This window comes from Chlamydomonas reinhardtii, chromosome 12 (genome assembly GCF_000002595.2).
Source record: "Chlamydomonas reinhardtii strain CC-503 cw92 mt+ chromosome 12, whole genome shotgun sequence".
In the NCBI taxonomy this organism is placed as follows: Eukaryota; Viridiplantae; Chlorophyta; class Chlorophyceae; order Chlamydomonadales; family Chlamydomonadaceae; genus Chlamydomonas; species Chlamydomonas reinhardtii.
In genome coordinates, this window is record NC_057015.1 from 5290512 (window position 1) to 5310598 (window position 20087).

At 61.6% G+C, this 20087-nt stretch overlaps 5 protein-coding genes across 5 annotated transcripts; 3 read left to right on the forward strand and 2 right to left on the reverse strand.

Moving 5' to 3' along the window:
* Positions 1 to 81: 81 nt before the first annotated feature.
* Positions 82 to 2482, forward strand: CHLRE_12g528900v5 (uncharacterized protein). Its single transcript, XM_001696919.2, has 5 exons — positions 82 to 205; positions 333 to 482; positions 670 to 786; positions 1270 to 1489; positions 1640 to 2482. Exons 1-5 carry the CDS (start codon positions 185 to 187, stop codon positions 1669 to 1671), a joined length of 540 nt encoding a protein of 179 aa, XP_001696971.1. The 5' UTR covers positions 82 to 184; the 3' UTR covers positions 1672 to 2482.
* A 673-nt stretch (positions 2483 to 3155) lies between these two features.
* CHLRE_12g528926v5 (uncharacterized protein) lies at positions 3156 to 3731 on the reverse strand. The gene has a single exon (XM_043068528.1). It carries the CDS (start codon positions 3686 to 3688, stop codon positions 3452 to 3454), a length of 237 nt encoding a protein of 78 aa, XP_042918623.1. The 5' UTR covers positions 3689 to 3731; the 3' UTR covers positions 3156 to 3451.
* Positions 3732 to 3902: 171 nt separating this feature from the next.
* On the reverse strand, positions 3903 to 8897 carry CHLRE_12g528950v5 (uncharacterized protein). The gene is made up of 8 exons (XM_043068529.1): positions 8615 to 8897; positions 8442 to 8508; positions 8218 to 8304; positions 7831 to 8032; positions 7040 to 7343; positions 5995 to 6292; positions 5325 to 5498; positions 3903 to 5136 (listed from the first exon to the last, which is right to left on the reverse strand). Exons 1-8 carry the CDS (start codon positions 8794 to 8796, stop codon positions 4060 to 4062), a joined length of 2391 nt encoding a protein of 796 aa, XP_042918624.1. The 5' UTR covers positions 8797 to 8897; the 3' UTR covers positions 3903 to 4059.
* A 104-nt stretch (positions 8898 to 9001) lies between these two features.
* CHLRE_12g529000v5 (uncharacterized protein) lies at positions 9002 to 12594 on the forward strand. The gene is made up of 7 exons (XM_043068530.1): positions 9002 to 9278; positions 9602 to 9769; positions 9873 to 10012; positions 10236 to 10323; positions 10468 to 10524; positions 10737 to 10793; positions 10928 to 12594. Exons 1-7 carry the CDS (start codon positions 9045 to 9047, stop codon positions 10946 to 10948), a joined length of 765 nt encoding a protein of 254 aa, XP_042918625.1. The 5' UTR covers positions 9002 to 9044; the 3' UTR covers positions 10949 to 12594.
* Positions 12595 to 12770: 176 nt separating this feature from the next.
* On the forward strand, positions 12771 to 20025 carry CHLRE_12g529050v5 (uncharacterized protein). Its single transcript, XM_043068531.1, has 17 exons — positions 12771 to 12959; positions 13040 to 13221; positions 13363 to 13465; positions 13712 to 13804; positions 13922 to 14005; positions 14171 to 14416; positions 14548 to 14704; positions 14811 to 14869; positions 15000 to 15183; positions 15327 to 15580; positions 15733 to 16099; positions 16248 to 16495; positions 16584 to 16788; positions 16915 to 18383; positions 18545 to 19118; positions 19335 to 19523; positions 19683 to 20025. Exons 1-14 carry the CDS (start codon positions 12903 to 12905, stop codon positions 17637 to 17639), a joined length of 2964 nt encoding a protein of 987 aa, XP_042918626.1. The 5' UTR covers positions 12771 to 12902; the 3' UTR covers positions 17640 to 18383; positions 18545 to 19118; positions 19335 to 19523; positions 19683 to 20025.
* The last annotated feature ends 62 nt before the right edge of the window (positions 20026 to 20087 follow it).

A 20087-nucleotide genomic window follows, 5' to 3' on the forward strand; every position in this document is an offset into this window, starting at 1 on the left:
TTTGCCGAATGAAAGTTGCATGGGTGCCAAGCTGACAGTTCTTCTCCGCTAATGTAGCTTTTCAGCATTATCTGGAGCTTTCATGCAATTTTCACTTGCTGCTAACAACGCTACGCCGGCTTGCTACACTGCACAGTAACAAAGTTTGCTTTCGCGGCTGCCTTGTCTTGCGCTTGTACCGAAAATGCGTCCGCTCACAGAAGAGGCAAGTTATTTTAGGTTCTGAAGTCAATTAATTGTTGCACAGCCGCCGTCGAGAGCCTGGCGGGCTGGCGTCGCGACGCTTCGGCCGCTAGTCTGTTATCGACGCGCTTTCGCTCCCTGTCATGCAGGAGACGAAAGCTGTGTTCGAGAAGCTTTACAAATTCATAGGCAAGAACATAAAGAACCTCATCGACCGGCCAAACGACCCGCACTGTTTCCGCCTGCACAAAAACAAGGTTTTCTATGTGAAGGAGAGGCTGATGAAGAAGGCCACAAACGTGAGCGACTGGGGTGACGCGGGGAAGCCGCGTAGGGCCTACGCGGCCCTTCGGCTTGCTCTTGGGTTTTGTGCACGCGTGCCTGCGGGGTGGCGTCGAGGGGGCCGTGAAGGTGTGCGTGCTCCTTGCTGTCGGCGTGTTGCGATTGCAGGTTACATGTATATGCTTCCGTGCTGTGCACTTGCAGGTTGCACGAGACAAGCTGGTGGCGCTGGGAACGTGCATCGGCAAGCTGACGCACACGGGGAAGTTCCGCCTGACCATTGGGGCGCTGGACCTCATTTCGCAATACGCGAAGTACAAGGTGAGCGATGGTGCGGCGTGACGGGCAGCAGCTATGAAGAACTCCGCAAGGGACAGGAAGGGCTAGACGTGTTAGTGAACGGGCTAGGAAATACAACCAGGGAGTGCACTGCACGCACCATCCCAGGGACGTGGAATGCACGCAATAGGACACGCGCAGTACAGACACTGCCGCATTCTGTTTGAGAAGCAAGCCAAGCAACGCATGAAGCCCGAGAACCTGCGCTCCCGCCGTTACGTTCCTGCGGACTGGAAGCACCTGCGCCGTGCTATGAATGCGGATGTTACAGAGGGGACAGTCCCAGCACCCGAAGACGCCGAGCCATCACGTGCTATGACTCTTGTCAGCGCCAGCCACGGGCCTGGGCTCGACGTCCCATCCGTTTTCCAGCCGAGCAGCATATGACGCCTGGCTCCTCGCATGTGTTTCAGCTGTCCTGTCACGCCCTGTGGCGCCCTGCACTGCTCCCCTCACGCCCGACAGATCTGGGTGAAGCCTTCCGCGGAGATGCAGTTCCTGTACGGCAACAACGTGCTCAAAAGCGGCCTGGCGCGCATCACCGAGAACACGCCCGCCTACACGGGTGTGGTCATCTACAACATGGCTGACATCCCGCTGGGCTTCGGCGTGACCGCCAAGTCCACCAACGAGTGCCGGAATCTGGACCCCAACGCCGTCGTCACCTTCCACCAGGCCGACTGCGGTGAGTGGGCAGCAGGGGAGGCAGGGTGCTGAAGGGATTGCACGTAGGCAGCGTTGTTTTGGGGCAGGTGGGATCGACGAAACGTCGCGGTTGTGCTTTTGGCGCTGACGGGCGGCACCTGTTTTCGCCCTACGCCTGCACTACCCGCAGGCGAGTTTCTGCGTGCCGAGGACGAGCTATAAATAGCCCTTGGCCTCACGGGCGCCCTGCTCGACCGGTTGGTCGTGAATAATGACATCCTGACCTAACCAACCCGGCTATGAGTGTGCAGCCGGCCGTTTGACCAAGTAATGTGGTAGTTGGAGTGACCGTGAGCGCAGGACGCGGGGCTTGGCCTTATTAGACGTGTGTATTGTCATGGGGTGACCCAGGTGATTATCTGTTTCAGGTGCAGTACCAACACATTGGCTCTCCGTGTGTGGATACCGCGTTGGCGAAAGCCGCGGATGGGGGCGTGCGCGCCCCGGTGGAGCCGAGCAATCCGGGTCCCAAGGCCAGGATAGCTTCTCTGTGCGGAGGTGGCAGTGATGGCGGCGGTGCGGGGCCCGGTGGCGGTAGCAGTGGCCCGCGGCCCATTGGCGACAGTGGCGGCGTATAGGGCCCGGCAGCGCTGAACCCAATGTTTGCAGCGGCTGGAGCTGGGTTCCACCAACAGCTTGTGCATGCGAAGCGAAGGCAGCGGGCAAGGAGAGGAGAGCGTGGTCCTGCGTGGTGCCGCCCAACACGCCGCCGGCACGCAGGTTTAGACCGGCCAGTGTCTGCTGAGGGGTCAGCGGGAGTGCTTAAAAGAGGCATGGCTACCTGGAAGCGCTGTGAATGGTTGCGCTTGGCCCTTGGACCAAATGCATTTGCGCGACTGCGGTGCATGTGAAGACCGGCCCCGCCTACCAGTAGGCGGGGGACATTAGCCTGTTCGGTGGACCTTCGGCCTCGGCCGTCTGGCGGTGTGATGGGGACCAGCCAACTGTTCTCGTCCTGTAACATGTTCGGGTGCAGGGACCGGATGCAAAGAAGCCCTGTCTGGGTGCTGCATGCTGTCATGACGTTGCCTGCACTACGGTTGACATCGAACGACGCCGTGAGAGCGGCAAGTTGTGACCGGGTCCTTCTTTTTAACGCACGGGCAAGGAGAGGAGAGCGTGGTGCCGCCCAACACGCCGCCGGCACGCAGGTTTAGACCGGCCAGGTTTAGACCGGCCAGTGTCTGCTGAGGGGTCAGCGGGAGTGCGCTCTCTTCTTCCTCCCCGTTCCCCATCCCCAGAACCGCGACGTCTCCGCCGCCAACGTGATCCGTGTGCTCCTCCTGCTGAAGCTGATGGGCTTCGAGCGGCCGACCAAGCTGCAGCGGCCGCCATGGCCGCCGGCGGCGGCGGGGCCGGGCTGAGAGCCTGAACGGCGCTAGCAGGGCGTGGGGCTGAGGGTGCACGTGTCGATTGGCGGCGAGTGACGTGACTAGTTTGTTAGCTGCGGGTTAGCACGGACTGTGCACCCCACCCAACCGGCCACGTCCGGATTTGCGGGGATGCCAAAGGCCCCCAACATAGAGGCGTGTGCTTAGTAGGCGCCCGCATCAAGGTGGCTGGGTTGATAACGACCCGGGAGGGGAGGGCTCAGCCCTTTTCCTGCCTCCCTAAGGCAGCCACCTCCTTGTTAACGCACATACCAGACCGCGCAGAAATGTAAACACGCTCACATTGAACTACAGACAAGTGTTCCCCGGTCACGGGAAAAGGGGCTGAGCCCCTCCACAGTCTGAGGCCGAACAACCTCATCGCCCGGACATAGCCGGGGTCGGTTTCCACAGGCACATAGCCAAATCAGGTGCCTAGCAATCGCGATGCCACAGCAGAGCCAACCGCAGCCAGACGCAGCACAGTTGTCAACAGCCGCACTACTTGTCATGCCGCTACGCATGCCCTGCCAGCCCCACCGCGGACCGCTACCTAGACACCAGCCGGCTCCTCAGCCTGCGCGCTTGCGCCGCTTCTTGGGCGACGCTGCGCTCTCCTCCTCTCCCCCGCTCTCCCCCGCTGCTGGCGCCGCCGCCGCCGGATGCGCTGAAGACTTACCGTACTGGCTGACGGGAGCCCGGACTGGATATGTGTAAGCGTCCAGCCCAGCACTGTCCGGCCTGTACGGTCGTTGCACGCTGCCCTTCAAGACTGCACCACGATTCCCGGGCGCTGCTGCGTGGTGCATCGTGCGGGCACTTGCAGGCTGCCAGTGGGTACGCGCGTGCACCGTGAAACCAAGGCAATCGAACCATATGTGGTTCTGTCATCGCCAATGACGCGGGTCGGCGGGTGAGCGCGCGGCTGGTCGAACGCCGGAGATACGGCACCGACAAGTTGCTGGCTGGCTGGAAGTTTGCTGACGCGCATTCCTCACGCAACGGCAGTGCAAGGCGAAACCAAGGCCAGCTATGTTACAGTGCCCTCCACGGGTGCGACAAGTGTGACAGAGCTTCTTGCAAGCCTCGACTGGCAACACCATTCCTGCCTATGTAATTGTACATTGTACAGTTCCGTGCTAACTACGACACCTAGATCAACAGCTGTTGCGCGCAGCCGCTACTTGCGCTTCGCCTGTTTGGCTTTCCCACTCTGCCCAACGTCCTGACCCTGCGCAGCTCGCTTCCCGCCAGCCGTCGCCGGCGTCTGGGGCTGCTGCTTGCCCTTCGCCGCCGGCGTTGTGCTGGGTGGCGCGGCGGTCACAGCCGCAGGCTGCTGCTGCTCCTTGCCGTGCGCCGCTCCGGGGCCATGGTGGGGCTTGTCCTTGTGCGACAGGAACTTGCTGGCCCACTCCTCGACAGGGCCCTTGACCAGCGGCTTGAGCTCCTTGGCCGCGGCAGCCTGCACCTCGGGCACGCCGCAGTGCAGCAGCGCCGCCAGCACCTTCTCCGCATGCGTGCCCACCCACTGCTTGCAACGCCCCTTGACCGCCCGCTCCCACAGCTGCTTGGCAAAGTTTGCCGCTGCGCCGCCGCTGCCGTCCTCCTCTTCCGCCGCCGCCAGCAGCAACCGCCGCAGCGCTCGGCTGGAGAAGAAGTTCAGGAACACGTGCTCGGCAGCCGCTGGCGCGGGCCCCGCAACCCCCGCCTCTACCTCCTCCTCGTCATCGCCGATGCCGGCGCCCGCTGCCTCCGCCACCTCCTCCGGGCTGCGCGCCGCGTCCTCCACCAGCGCCTCCTGCACCGCGCCCACGCCCGCCGCGTCCAGCTCCGCCAGCAGCCCGCCCTCGCCGCCGCGCGCCACCTCAACCACCAGCTCGCCGCCGTGCGGCGAGCGCACGAGCGCCGCCGCCGCACCCGCAACTACCGCCGTCAGTGCCGCCGACAGGCTCTTGGGCCCGCTGCCCAGCAGCTCACGCCGCCGCACCGCCGGGTCCTTCTTGCTGGAGCCTAGCACCCGCTCACCGCCCTCCTCAACGCCCTCCTCGCCGCCGCCGTCTTCGTCCGCGTCCTGGTCGGCTTGGTCCGCTCTCCCCTTGGCCTTGGGCTTGGCCTTGTCTGCCGCCTTGTCGCCGGCCACCTCACCGCCCTTCTTGCCAGCCTTGCCGGCCTTCTTGTCCTTCTTGGACGTAAACAGCTCGTCGCCGTCATCCTCCTCGCCGCCGTCGCCGCCCACATCGAAGTCAAGCACCTCATCCTGCAGAGAAAACGGGGGCGTGGGTGGATGAGCACTCACGCCAGCAAGTCGACTACGACTAAATGCAAGCCACCAAGGTATATGCAGCGCATACCAGTCTCTCGTCTGCATCTAAGGCGCAAACTTCACCAGCTATCAAGCAAATGCGCAAGCGCGGGGTGAGCATGCAAGGGGCGCCCCGAGCTCACCTCCTCGCCCTCCAGGTCTGTGACGGCCTTGCCGGTGCTGCCCTTGACGGTGCGCTGCGGCGGGTGCAGCATGTCGTAGATTGCGGGCGGGAAGTGCCGCCGGCTGTCGGGCGCCAGCAGCTGCATCAGCACACGCACAGCAGTGGCCTCGTGCACGCCCTCTGACAGCAGCTCCTGTAGGCCACAAGAGTTTGCGGAGCAGCGCAAGGTTAGGGGCACGCCTGGGACCAAGGGCGGGCACGTCGGGGCCGGACATGCGGTGGGTGGGAGCTGCGGTGGACGCAGCGGCATGGTGATGCGGAGGGTGCGAGGTGCAGCAGCGACGGATCTCAGACACGCCCTTGCGGACGCTTAATGTCGACACTCATCAACAGATTCAGACCGCCCGTCGACAAATGGTGTCATCAGCGACCGTGCTTTGCAGTGCAATATATGCGGAAACGCGACAGGCACATGCAACGCCAGATTGTCTGCTCTCAGACACGCCCTTGCGGACGCTTAATGTCGACACTCATCAAAAGATTCAGACCGCCCGTCGACAAATGGTGTCATCAGCGAACAGAACACTGGCCCATTGCTCCATGCGGTTGCGTGCAGCCTATGCACACGCTCCCAGTCGCCACTGAACCACCCGGACCACGTTCTCCCGCCAGGACCAGCTTCCACGCACCTTGAGCTCCGGCACGACGATCTTGCCGGTGAGCGCCGTGTCGTCCACGCAGCCCAGCGCCATGCAGAGCACCACGTGGCCCCACTCGTCCGCCGCCATCTTGGCCACGTGGCCCTTCATAGCCCTCACCACTTTCTTGCGGTCCTTGGGCGTGCCGTACCCCAGCACCATGCACGCCGCCGCCGCGCCCTCGTGCGTGTGCACCATGCGCAGCACGGCCTCGCCCGTGGACGACAGCGTCTCCACCGCTTCCTCCACCGTCATGCCCGTGCTGCACTCCAGGTAGTCCTTCACCAGCCTGCGCGGCAGCAAGGCAGGAAGCGAGGGCAGGGTGTGAGCATCGGGGCGTGACCTTGGTAAGAAAAGAAGTGTTGCGCAGTAGCGGTGGCGGAGCCCGGAGCCTGTGCAAGGAGAGGCAACGAGCGCCAGCGCGTGGCGATGTAGTGTGCGGCGCGGTGGTGTGTGCGCGTAGGCTCATGCATGAGCAGCGGAGGAGTCCTCAGCCCCGAAAGATGATATCTAATATTCATCAAGAAGGGGGGTACCGACCAAAGTTCCCCCTCAGACTGTTGGGACTAAATCCATGTCATCACCGAACTCCTTGCTTGCTGCATGCGGGTGAGCCCAAATGCGTGCATGGGCATGCGTGTGCGTGCGTGCGGCAACAAGCCTGCAAACTCTCAGCCCCGAAAGATGATATCTAATATTCATCAAGAAGGGGGGTACCGACCAAAGTTCCCCCTCAGACTGTTGGGACTAAATCCATGTCATCACCGAATCTGCAAGACTTGATGCTGTGTGCCATGCAGGGTGCAGCTTGTTCTGACTCTCAGCCCCGAAAGATGATATCTAATATTCATCAAGAAGGGGGGTACCGACCAAAGTTCCCCCTCAGACTGTTGGGACTAAGTCCTTGTCATCAGCGAGTCTCGAGTAGCGCAATGGCGTGCGATGCATGCTCGGCCATGCCAGTCGCCAAGCACATGCCATGCACCGGCCCAATGCAACGTGTCCTTCTTCCCATACCCCAATCCCTTGCGCATACCTGTGTGTGATGGGCGGGTGCACCAGCGCCTTCTCCATGATGGGGATGAGCGCCTTGGCGAAGTGCTGCAGGATGGCGCGCTTCTTGGCGGCCGGCGCGCCCGCCATCAGCTGCTGCAGACTGTGCAGGCGGCCCGCCTCGCCGGCCAGGCCGTCGAACAGCACGAACTCCTTGCCGTAGAACTCAGAGCACATGGCATTGCGGTCAGAGGTGCCCGCCACGTCATACAGGTCGGTGATGACGTCGGCGCCGTACGGCTGGCGCAGCAGCTGGGCCACATGGCCGCGGAACAGGCGCACGATACCTGCGCGCGAGCAAGAGGTAGGCACGGAGAGAAGCGGAGGAAGGCAGGTGTAAGCCGTTGGCGGCAGGGAAACGGGAGACTGCGAGAGAAGGCCGTGCCAGCGCCAGAAGCGCCGGGCGCGCTTGCGCATGCGTGTGCGCGCTGTCGCTCATGGAATGTCGGGATTAAAGAGGACCATCCGGACCGCAAGTTGGCACCGTCAGTGTGACATAGCCCGAGTGCTGTTCGCACGAACATGTACCGGTTGGGCCACAGGGGAGGCCACAAGCGGGTTTCTAATTTCGTGCGTGCGAAGTATTCGGCAAAGCGGACTGATCGCAGATAGGCGACGGATCCAAAGCAGCCGGAGCCAGAAGCGACATCGCGCGTCCACTGACGGGATGGACATTCGCGGGCCCATACAAGACGCCGCCCCGTCCCAGTTCGTCAACGCCCGAGCCCCTTCCCCGACCCCGTACCGTGCAGGAAACCATGTCGCTCCACTCACCCGGCACCTCGTCCTTCTTGGCTGTGTTGATGAGTTTGCGCACCAGGAAGTGGCCGTACTTGGACTTGGACAGCTCCACGATGTTGGCGCGCACCTCCTCCATCACCGCCTTGCGCTCGGTCTCGCCGCCGTGCTTGATGCAGAACTGGATCACGCGGCTGGCAGTGTGGTGGTTCACCAGCTCCAGCAGCTTACCCTTGACCTGGCGACGTTAAGACAACAGTGGGTATTGGACAAGCGTGTGAGTTTTGAGACATCGCAATGAAAGATGTGGGCGCAGCTTGCAGCGCCATCTAAGCATGATATGCGGATGACGTGCAGACGGCGGCGGCGGCGGGCGCCGCCGCCGCGCTGCCCCACAAACCACGGCACGCCCCCGTAGCGCACCTTCTTCAGGATATCATTGACCAGCTGCTTGCGCTCTGCGTCTGGCGTCTCCTTGGGGCGCAGCCGCTCCCACAGCAACACAGCATCCTGTAGGACGGAAACGACACAGGTTCAGCTTACGCACCCGGGACGGGAAGGCAGGGCCAATGTGTGCGCAATCTAGCGGCAACGCGCAGCCCAATAGCCCTGTCCTCTATGCCGGTCTCCCTCAAACTATACCTTACCTGGATGACCTCCCAGTTCTTCTTGTGCGCCAGCTTCTTCTCGCGGATGGTGGCGCGTTTCTCCTTCCTGGGCGAAGGGGTGGGCATGTCACCATTCGCACACCGACTTTCGGGACGGACCCGCCGTCGCTGTGCGCATGCCACGCTTCCAGTGCAAAGCAGCAAGCACTTACGATGATAGCTTCTTCAGTGGCTCCGACGCCTTCGGCTTGCCATTTTCCGCCCGGAACTTCTTCGCCGGCCGCGCGGCGCCGCCAGCGGGCGCCGCCTCGCCTTTCCGCTTAGTGCCGGGGCTCTGCTTTGCAAAAGTTTTGCCACCCTTAGCAGGCTGCGCAGCCTTCACAGGCTTCGCCATGCTGCCCGAGTGTGCACGCGACGATGTGACTTCTTTCGCGCGACTGTAGGCGTCGGTGTGTGGTCAGATACGCATAATTATGATGTCATGGTCAAGAGTAGAATGGTTGATCCGACACAGGTATACACGAGCGAGCGAGTGAGCTTGTAAACTCTGGCAAAAGTTATTTGCGAATGGGCGCCCATTGGTCAGCCCCGGCTCTTAACCGATGATATGCCCGCTTACCTTGTCATGTTTTACATGTCAAAATGTTCCAATCGCTGCACCGGACCTCGCCTTGCTCTCTCACTAGGAAGAACGCGCTGCCCAGAAACATTGCGCTGCCAAGACTCCACACGAATAGCACGGCAGTCGAAGTCCATGAATCAGTATCACATATTGCAAGGAAACTAGGACATGGGGCTGTGACCGTGGCAGCGGTCGCCAGCCTGGTGCTTGGCGGTGTGCCTGCGGTGCACGCCACGGAAGTGGCGCCCAGTCAGGTGAGGAGGGACGCCGGCGCCGGCAAATACCCGGGCGCTTGACTGGGGGCAGACAGGATATATAAGCCCAAACGGCAGCAGTCAAGAAGCAGTGTACATCTATGGGGAATTGGATGTGGGGACATAGGCGGTGTGCATGGAAGGCCAGCCGCGGCAGCTGTGCGCCACCGTATCCATGCCGGAGGTTATGCAGTCTGCAACCTACAGTCGGTATGCAAGCACTGCTTGTATGTGTAACACCAGTCTTACGACCCTGCGCTCCGACTTGATTCTATCAGCACCGCGTGCCACGCCTGCTGCCCTCCCCTGCTGCCCCTCGCCAGTGCCTGGCGGCTGCAGTCACGCCCGTCACACCCAACCCGCTCGCGGACCTTGCAGCGGGCTTCTTTGGTGGCGGCGATGCCGACTCCACTCCCGCAGAGCGCGATCCAATCACGCCCTTCACCCTGTACGGCACGTCCTTCAAGAAGTACCTGATTGAGCAGCTGCAGGTGCGCTCGCTGCACCTGCAAGCCTTGGCCGCCCCTAGCCTAGCTCTTCCAGCCTCTGTCTATCCGGCCGGCTCACCCGCTCACCCGCTCCCGCTTGCTGCAGGGCGAGAAGGTGATATCCCGCAAGAAGGGCTTCACGGTGGACGCGTGTGTGGGCGCTGTGGATATCACCCAGGAGACGCCGCAGTTCCAGGGCCTGCCCACCGGCGATAAGGCGCTGTATGCCAAAGACCGAGTGTGCAAGTGCGTACATGCCACCTTGCGCGGTCAAGAGGGATGGGTTGAAGCGAAAGACAGAGGCTGGATGGAGTGCGAACTGGTCAGCACGGGCTAGGCAGGGAAGGCAGGAATGGGAGCTTTCGCACGGAGCGCGGGGTAAGCAGCTGCGCCTTGATGTGTATGCGGCCTGCTCACGGCATACTGCTTTATGTTTGCGCTTGTGTACGTGTGCGGGGACCGGCGACAGGAAGGCGGAGGGCCAGGAGCTGAAGGACGTGTGCCGTACCGCCTGCGAGTCCGCATGCAACGAGGCGATCGACCTCTACGCCAAGCAGGTGCGTGTCAGACTGTCAGCGCGTTTGCCTCACGGCACACCAGGGACAGTGAAGGGAGGGCACGCCGATGTGCTGTGAACACGTCGTGAATACCGCGCGCGTGCTCAAAAACGCCGCCCCGCGTGATTGCGGCTGCCGGCCCAGGTCAAGGAAGAGACCGGCTTCGCGCTTCTGGAGAGCGACAAGGCGCGGCTGGCCAAGGTGAGTGCCGTGGCATCGGTTCTGCGCTCGGATTGAGAATTAGTGTCTTGCTGGGGGTGGGCATCAGTATCTGGTCCTCAACTATGCATGTTTGAAGGCACCGGTATTTGCTCAAGGCGTAGATATGTAGCGTCGTGTGCAGTATCCATAGGCTGGAGCCCATGTGACCACTGGAACCCGCCTTCTCATTTGTTCCCCCCCCCCCCACTCAGAGCTGCTCTCGTAACTGCTCGTATGAGTGCATCAAGCCTGGCAAAGCGTTTGACTTCGTAAGTGGCGGGTATGGATATGTGGCCCTGCAGTATGCACACGTGGCGGTTGATGTTCAGTAGTAAGGTAGCAATACGCCCGCAACAGCACTGAGCCACAACCTGCCTCGGCACACGCACCTTACTGCATGCAGGTGATTCCGTACCGTCGGTGATAATACCAACGCCGCTAAACCCACTGCTGCTCTCGGACCGGGAACGTGTGCAAGGGGATAAGTGGATGGCACCTCTTGACGTGGGCACGATGGTGACGTTCTGTAATCTTTTGGCGCCCAGTGCTCCAGGGCGGCTACTGGGCCACGTCGGGGCATACGCAATCGTGGGGGTGTAAGGGCTCTGAGGCGGTAAGTGTGGAACATGCAGCGCGTAGTGGAAAGGCCTGCACGGACAAAGCGGTGCTCGACTCGAATTCCGGTGTGGACACAGCGTACGGAGAGGGGTTCGCCGCCGCTGGGTACCGGTATGTGTGTGCTGGTGCGGCGCCGACGTATCTGCGTCGCACCGCTGCAATTTTACAGTTTTATGCTCGCGCAGCTCCGTTAATATTGTAGCGCTGCGTATGATGGCATGCAGTTTTCCTCCCGCGTCACCTTTGGTTGCAAGGCTTGTACCATCTGTCCAGTGCGTTGTGTTTCCCAGGGTTGCACACCCTGCTTGCATTCTTGTATGCGAGGTGCGCACACACGCAGGCCGTGTGATTGCGGAGATGCAGATGTAGAAATCCAGCAGGGGGCCGTACGGGTGACCTTATGGTAATCAGTTTCGCTTTGGTATCGTCAGTCAGCTAGATGCTGCTAGGGTGCAGCTGGATGCGGCGGCTGGCACGGCGGAGGGATGCTGTGGGCTTAGGGCATTGGGCAGAGTGGCAGCTTGCATGCCCTGCTGTTGAACGTGTGCAGGGACGTCGGGGTGCAGGGAGCGGAGCGATAGGTCCGTAATGTGAGGAGCTAGATAGGTCGATCCTGTATCAGCGCTAGCCCTCTAACACCGTCTGAGTGGTCGTCTGTCCTAGGCGCAAGCTCAACACATTGTTCGCGTGTGGGGACGCCGCGTTGGCGAGAGCCACGGATGGCCCTAATACACCATGGGAGCACGTCGCACCCGTGGAGGCACTGTACAGACACCCGGTCAATGGAATCACTGGAATCACTGTAGCCTGAGGTTGCGGGTTGGGCTGCGCTTTTTAGGGACGTTGTAGCTTCGGTTCACGGATGTTCGAGAGTGAGTGTGGGCGGACGTGTGTGCGGGTGTGTCTGTCTGTGCGCGTGTGGGAAAGTGCAGCAGTGCACTCGTGGCTGTACTCACGTGCAGTTCCATGTCGAGGGTGTTGTGCGTATGCATGTCGTTGAGCCCGGTGGTAGTCCCCTGGATGAAGGTGCCGCGGACGTGCCACGGCGGCGGCTTGATGGCGGCGGTGGTGGCGGTGGCGGGCGGCGTTCAGACAGAGTTCAGACGTTAGGACCTGGACCGGCAGTGAACGCGGCGTTTGGAGTATTTAGTTGCGGAGAAACACGGAGACGCGGGGCTGCGGCGGCCAGTGCACTAGTGCAGTGTCCAGTGCGCCATCCCGCGATGGCTGTGCCGCCCCGTGCCGCCTGCGAGTGGTCGCGCTAGACATAGCACCAGGGTGGCAATAGGTTGGGGTGTTGGCGTGTTGCTGTTGGAGTCTTACAGCAGAAGGGGCGGCTCAAACCGCCGATTCTGATCGTCCTGTCCTTGGTGCCTAGGTCGGGGTGCCGGCGTCCCCATGCCTGGGGCCGCAGTGCCCCACTGTGCCCTGGAAGCGCCTGCTCTCGCACATGCTGTATCCTGAGACACCGTTGGGGAGGAAGGATTTATGGAATGCTACACTTGTACGCATTGCACCGGTGCCCGGCAAACCTGGCGCCACCCTTGGCACATGGGAGCTTGCATGGGAGGGTCGCCACCCAATCGACAGCCGAGCAGCCAGCGCGACAGACTGCCCGCCCGGTTACTGCTGGGTGAACAATATAGCAAAAGACATTGGAAATTGACCCCCGATAGTTGTTCGACCTGTTACATTGTGAATAAGTTGTTGTTCGGTCGAGGCCCCTCAGCTATGCTCACCTAGCTGCTGCTACTTCCAAGATGCAGCCCGTACCGATGCCGCCTGCGCTGCAGGCGGTTTCGCGACCTGTGCTGGAGGCAAGAAGCAATCGTTTGACGCGGAGTCTCGGTCTTCTGTTGGCTGCCGTGAGCTGACCTTCCAATCCGTTGCGTTACAGGAGTATGTGGGGGCCCGCGTTAAGCAGTTCAGCCGCGCTCTGGCGGGCGTGCTGCTGCCGAGCATAACTGAGCAGTCTTTCGAGTTTGCCTTCTCCCGCGCGACCCAGCTGCTGGGCCAAGCAGTTCATGAACCTGTTGGAGTATCAGACTCGTACGCACTACGCTTCACCCATCGCTGCAAGCAAGTCGGGCTTTGGGTGGGCATGTCGCAGGTGCTGGGCGTGGCGCAGCGCTGCAGTGAGCCGGGAATGGCTATGAGATTTTCGATTGTCTCCAGTTTACTGAGGGCATGGCCACATGGCTGTCTGCGCGCCGTGTGCAGATTCCTGGGGTGCATGCGCAAGGAGTGCGGGCTGTGCAAAAACAACCCGAACAAGAAGTGCCGCGAGGAGGACAACTTCGACGAGTGCTATGCGGATGGCCAGGTGGGGCTGGGCTGGCAGCGGGCACCGGCGGGTGAGCAGTTAGCCGCAGAGTTAGCCGGCGACACCCCACGGTTTCGGGGGCCGCGGTCCGGGGCTCTCCATGCATGGCTTGCTATTAGGGCGACTTTTGTGGCGTACGTGTCACCGTTTGTCAAAGTGTCGCTGCGATTTACAGTAGCGGTGTGGGGCTGACCAAGCAACACCAAACCGTATCGTGCCCGACCAATCGGAACCCCGTCACTGCAGATTCTCAAGTCCAAGTGCGAGTCGGACGTGTCGCTGGAGCTCATCAACCTGCGCACGGGACTGGCGGAGGCGCTGCCCAGCGTGGAGATTGCGGTGCGTGGGGCAGGGGGCCGGGGCGAACGAGGGCGCCAGGGGTGGTGTGTTGCATTTGCTACAGCCTGCAGGGTCCCGATGTTACCTGACATAATGGAGCTGTTGCTACACATGCAGGTCACGGTGGTGGATGGTGACTCGTACAGCGAGTCGGCGCCGGCCAATTACGGTCACGTGCGAGAGCTGCTGAAGAACGACGACGTGGGTCACTGCTCCGCGTCGTGCGCTGTTTCATTACCGCATGAGCGTGACGGCATTCCCAGAGCATCCATGCGACATGGTCCAGGCTTTGTTCATTTGCGTGGCATGGCAACTTGAGCTTCTACTGGGCGGCGGATCAACACGCTTCCCCGCGACCCCTCACAGGAGAGCATCCTACTGGGTGCCTACCAGGCGGGCAGCAAGACTGACCCGGACGGCCGCCTGTACCTGCGCATGACCGAAGGCCTGGTGAAGCTGCCGGATGTGTGCGTGACGGACAAAAATGACACGTTCCATTTCAACAACGAGACCTTTGGCACCTTCCGCCTTATGGCGAAGGCGGTGCGGAGGGAGTACGGGCGGCTGGTGGTGGTGGAGAACGTGCGCCCGACCGTGTCTGGCAAATTCATTGTGAGTACGAGGGCGCTCGGAGGAGAGCCATGGTGGGAGGGCATGGCTCCCCAACAAGGCCGGGTGTTCCTTATTACGGTCAATGGTGTAACTGGAAGCTCACGCAACGTGCCCAACACACCCCAACACAGGTCAAGACGCAGCGCGCGCTGAACGACTACCGCAAGTCGGAGTACCCGCACTACAAGGACGAGCTGACGAAGTTGAAACACATCGGCTCCATCACGGCGCAGCGCCTGCGTGAGATCCAGTCGCACTTGGACTGCCCGTACAGCAGCATCGAGACGGGTAAGGACGACGGAGCCGAAGCGGTCGCTCGACTCGTGCTTCCGATTACCATAGCTCGTTAACTTTGGTCTGCGACAGCAACCGCCTTGATGTTGTGCTGTCGCAGTGGAACAGCTGAAGCAGCTGATGCTGTTCGCGGACCAGAACCGGCAGGTGGAGAACAAGGTAAGCCATGGTCGCGGCCCGATCACTGGGACAAGCTGTTTACCGCCCACGGCAGGCAACCCAAGTTTGGCCCGCATGTAGTTCGACGTTGACCTCATGCCGTGTGCACCCTTCCCCCTCTCGCGCGCAGATGCTGGAGCTGCTTAACATGAAGGGCAAGCACAAGCACAAGTGGGACTACCTGCGAGAGGTGCTGGCGGAGCGGGTGGTGTACGACGACATGCTGCACCGGCTGTGGTACACGGACGAGTCCATGACGCAGGGCGTGCTGTTCGCGTGCAAGCAGGGCCAGGTCAACATGGAGCGGCCCATCGGTGAGCGGGTTCGGCATCGGGCCGCCTAATGTAGTCGTCATATGATGCTGGGCGAGTCGCCACAGCTACCCATGCCGCATGAGGGCACGGTTAGCTGAGCGCTTGACTGCAGCTCACACTGCACACGACCATTGGCTTCGTAGGCCTGGTGCAGCGCGGCCCCAACGGCCGGCTGATGGTCAACAGCAACCCCGCGGGCCCGGACGCGGAGCTGCTGAAGCAGTGGCGCCAGCTGGCTGAGGCGGACTGGTGCCGGCCCAACCACCGCAGCTGGGTGGCGGTGCAGGAGCAGCTGGAGATGGTGAACGGCAGTACCTCACTGCTCATCGGCGGCGGGTCCAGCATGTCCATGGCAGCAGGCACGCCCAGCATGTCCATGGCCGACGGCATGGATGAGGTGAGAGCCAGGCACGGCTTGGAAGGGCGAGGATGGCGAGGGTGCTCCCGAATGAAGCCTTGGAGGCGTAGATGCCTGACGTGGGTATGGGTGACTGGACGCCGGCGTCAACATGCATATGACATTGTGTGTCTCTCACACCCCCACGACAGGGGCTGCTGAAGCGCGGCAGCGTGGGTATGGCGCCGTCCATGATGAACGCCGTGAACGACGAGCGCCGCAGCCGCCGCTCCTCGGCGGTCAGCTACCCGCAAGTGCCCAACTCACCCAAACTGGAGCCTGGGATTATGGGAATGATGCAGGGGCAGCAGCAGCAGGGTGCCAGCAGCAGCTATGGAGACCTGCAGCACCAGGGCATGCTGGGGCCGATGGGCAGCGGCGCTGGCGGGCAGCCGCAGCAGCAGTTCCAGTTCTCGGGGCAGCGGAGCATGGCCACGCAGGCGCTCATCACCGCCGGCGGGCTGACGGCAGGCGACCTGATGCCTGACGTGTACCGCACGGCAAGCGCGCCCAACATGGGTGAGACGGAATTCCAACCTTTGCACACGGTGACGTGTGTATGGCAGTGTGGCTTAGTACGTCGGTATGCGGGGGGCTCTGCTTAAGAGTTTAGCTCTTGCAGCGCCTCATTGATTAAGACATGCCCGTGTGTATTCACGTCCTGCAGCCGCGTCATCGCCGTTGTACTCGCACAACAGCATTGACAGCCCCGGCAACAACAGCAACCTCATGGGCGCCGGCAGCGGGCCGAGCAGCAACATGGGCATGCCGGTCCCTGGGCCCGACGGCGTGCTGGGGCCTCCGCCGTCACGGCCAGCGCGCTACCGCCGGTTGTCGGCGGACGCAACCGCTGTGAGGCAGATGGCCATGATGCAGGCGGCCGGCGTGCCACAGCCGGAGATGTCCGCGGACCTGGTGGGTGGCGTTGCAAATGTACTTGGCGGCGGCACACTTCCTAGCTAACGGTATTGCTCAATCTAACATTATCTGGTCACACATACAGGGCAAGCGGTCGCGTAACTCGGCGCCGGGCCACCCAGCACTGGAGGAGCTGCAGCAGCAGATGCAGGGCCAGATGCAGCAAGGCCAGATGCAGATGCAGGGCCAGATGCAGGGCCAGCAGTCTCTGCAGGGACCGGGCGGAATGCAGGGGCAGGATATGGGGCAGATCAACATGACCAACCGGCACGCACTGTACCACTTCGAGAGTAAGTGCGAGGTATAAGAGTACAATCTGTTTGCAGTCCAGGGTTGATGACATGGCCAAGAGCACATACCAGGAGTACGGTGGTGAGCACGAGTCTAAGGCTGCCGTTTCCTGCGTGTTCCCGCAGGCCGTGGGCGCCACACGCCGCGCAGCCGCCTGAGCTCAGAGGTCAGCGACACGGTGGCAGCGAGCGCAATGGGCGCCGTGCTCGACACGTCCGACCTCGAAACCTTTATACAGCAGAATTTCACGTTCGCCACGGGTGATCCCACGTTCTCGGGCGCTCCCGCGGACCAGCCGTCCAACCTGATGGGGCCCATGGGCGGCGGCATGAACCCCGGCTCATCGAGCCTATCGGGGCCGCTCATGCACATGTCATTGCAGCAGCAACAGCAGCAGCCGGACCAGCTCACGGGCCAGATGCAGAACGCGCTCAACATCGGCGACCAGGCCGCGTCGCGCATGGGCGCGGTGGGGCCCTCGGGCTCAGGACTCATGAACATGGAGCCCGGCATGGCGCAGCAGCACCACATGCACCAGCAGCAGCACGGCATGGGGATGGGGATGGGGTCGATGGGCAACAGCGCCGCCGGCATTGGCATGAGCGGCACCAGCCTCGCGGGCGGCATGGGTGGCGGCAACGGCGGCGCGGGCATGCAGCAGGGGCGGTCGCTGCAGCACATGGACTCGGGCAGCATGTCCATGAACCCGGGCACCCGTGAGCTCAAGCGCTGCGAGAGCGACTCGTTCAAGCGCTTTCTGGCGGTGGGACTACCATTCTCCCCCATGGAGGCAACCCCGGAAGACCTGTTCGAGGGCTTGCGCCGGGACAGCGGCCCAATGGGCGAGTGAGGCACGCAGGACCATGGCGGAATCACGTATGAACAATAGACAACAGCTCCAGGCTGCATTGCCACGCTTGGGGAAAGGAATGACGTGATGACTTGGACAGTCAATCGGGGCTGCTAACTGACTAGCGGCATGCACTGTGTGAAGCGCGCGAGTTACTAATGGTGGGCAGCAGTGGGTTCTAAGCGCTGGCGTGCGGCAGGCACGGCGTATTCATTTTGGTTTGTCTCTATACGGTCGCATCAAGAAGGCTGGGGGGAGGGCGGTTTCCCTTCGGCCGGAGATGGTCCCTCTTGACCTGGGTGCTGGGCACCCTTGCTTGGTCAAACTGTCCCTTACTGTAGTGTCGCATACATACAGCACCCGCTGGAGCAAAGTTGGCCGGCATGATACAGTGCGATGTCGTGGAGTACAGCTGTTGAGGTGCAGATGGAAGAGGAGGTAAAGTGATGACACTGTTCGGTACGGGAGGAGTGGAGCTCCCATGGGAGCATTGGTGTGGAGGAGCATCGGTGCACTGGTGTAGATAACCGCCGTAAGCCTGTCAAAGGCCACTGGTAGGGTCCTGTAACGGGTGAAGCACTCTTCAAGCTCGGGTCATTCTTGTCAGTCTTACTTAGCAAGGGACCACCAGACATACCAGTAAGAGGGTAGTGATTGCCTTTGTTGCCACGGTGATGCTTCGTGGTCCCCTTCTGTACGGCGGCATCCGCCATTGCCTAGATATGGTCACGCATTCGGCCTGAGGTGAGCGCGTCCCTGCCGTCCCGCATGCGACGGCCGCGTCTTCCCTGTGCATGGCTGCGATGGGACGGGGTGAGGGGCTAACTTAGAACCAATCCCGTAAGGAAACAGTCGCGCTGCAAGGAGAAGCTGCAGCCGCATATGCGAGCTTGTGTGCATCACAGGATGAGGGGCAGGTTGGCGTAGTCCCGTAGTGTGGAGCGTACTCCCAGACTCCAATAACAAACGATTTGCAGCGTCAAGATAAGATGGCGCGGCTGGTATAACACGAGAGTTACTATGCCGAGACATCGCTGACTGAGCTGGATTGCTGGCAGGCAGGGAGTTTGCTCATTTGCTGATGCGCATTCCTCACGCTCCGGGCTCCCGGCCAGGCGATAGCACCAGACACGCGCACCGCAACGCCACACGCGTGAAGCAGGGGCGCAGCGCATCTGCAGGCGGGCGACCAGCGTCCAAGGATGAGCGCCGAAGAGCAATGCAGATAAAACGCAAACAGTGCAGCAAAGCCGGGTGACAGTCTGACAAGCAGGGGTACAAACAGGGCGCGGCAAGGCAGAAGTGGAGCCGGCATTGTACGACGAGTGGGCAAGCCGAATGCAAGTGCAAGACAAACACAATCGGAGTGACGGGAGTGTGAGGAAGCGCCGCCAGCTGGAATGTGGGAACCGTGACTGATGATAGTTCGTTGTGAGGCTGCGTCGCACGCCCTACGAACCGACTCACCGAGGGAGTTAGGTGAGAGTTTTGCTGGTAACGCACTACGGGAGGCGACGAGCTGTGAGCTATTCAGTAGCTGTGTTGCTTGTAGCAGAGCAGTGACAAGCAAGGAAGTTGTCAGAGGGACAGTGGAGGCTGGCATGGTGGGCGCAACTGGCACGGTCTGTAGCAGCTGCCGCGGAGCTCTTCCCTGTGCATGGCTATAACAGTGGCTTCTATGCCGCACGCTCGCAGGTGTGCGGTCACGTCTCCTCTCACTCTTCATCGCCCGCCTCTTGTGTGGTGGCACACAGGCACAGCCTATCACAGCTGCGGAGTGCTGCTCACTTGCTCAGCTTGACGTAGAAGCTGGGGCTAGCCGTGTGAAGCAGGAGCTGGGGCTATTCCCCCGCAGCTAGACCCGGGCTCACCCACGGGCGTAAGGTACCGTATGCTGCGGCAGGATTGATCATGGAATGCTGCCAGGGCCAAGATTCGTGTACTGGTGTTAAGTGTCAAGATGCATTGGCGGGCCTGTAAGCAAGATGCCGTACAGCTGGCTTTGTTTCAGGTGACCATACCTCTGGTGCTGCACGACCGCAGGTGCGCATTCCAGCTGCTGGATCCGGCATGGCGCATCACTGCAGCAGGCGGGCCAGGGCCCTGTGCGGGCAGCGCTTGGTGGCTGGACAGGTTGCTCAGTGGGGTGGTGCTGCGCTAGGTGCGGGGTACCGTATGGGTGGCCAGTGAACTGGAGGCATCAGGTGCGCACCGGTGCAGATCCGTGCTAACACGTTCCTTGCAATAACATGGCGCATGCACCTAGAAGCCCTGTCAGCCCGACACCCATGTGTGCCTTGCCTGACATCAATTGTGGCCGGCTCACGTTGTGGTTTCAGGATAAGGCAGCCACGCATAATGTCAACCCATGTAAGTGACATGGCGCTGCTGAGCACAGGCCGGAGCTTTGAGGCTGCTAGCCTTGGGGGGGGGAGGGGGGGAGGACAC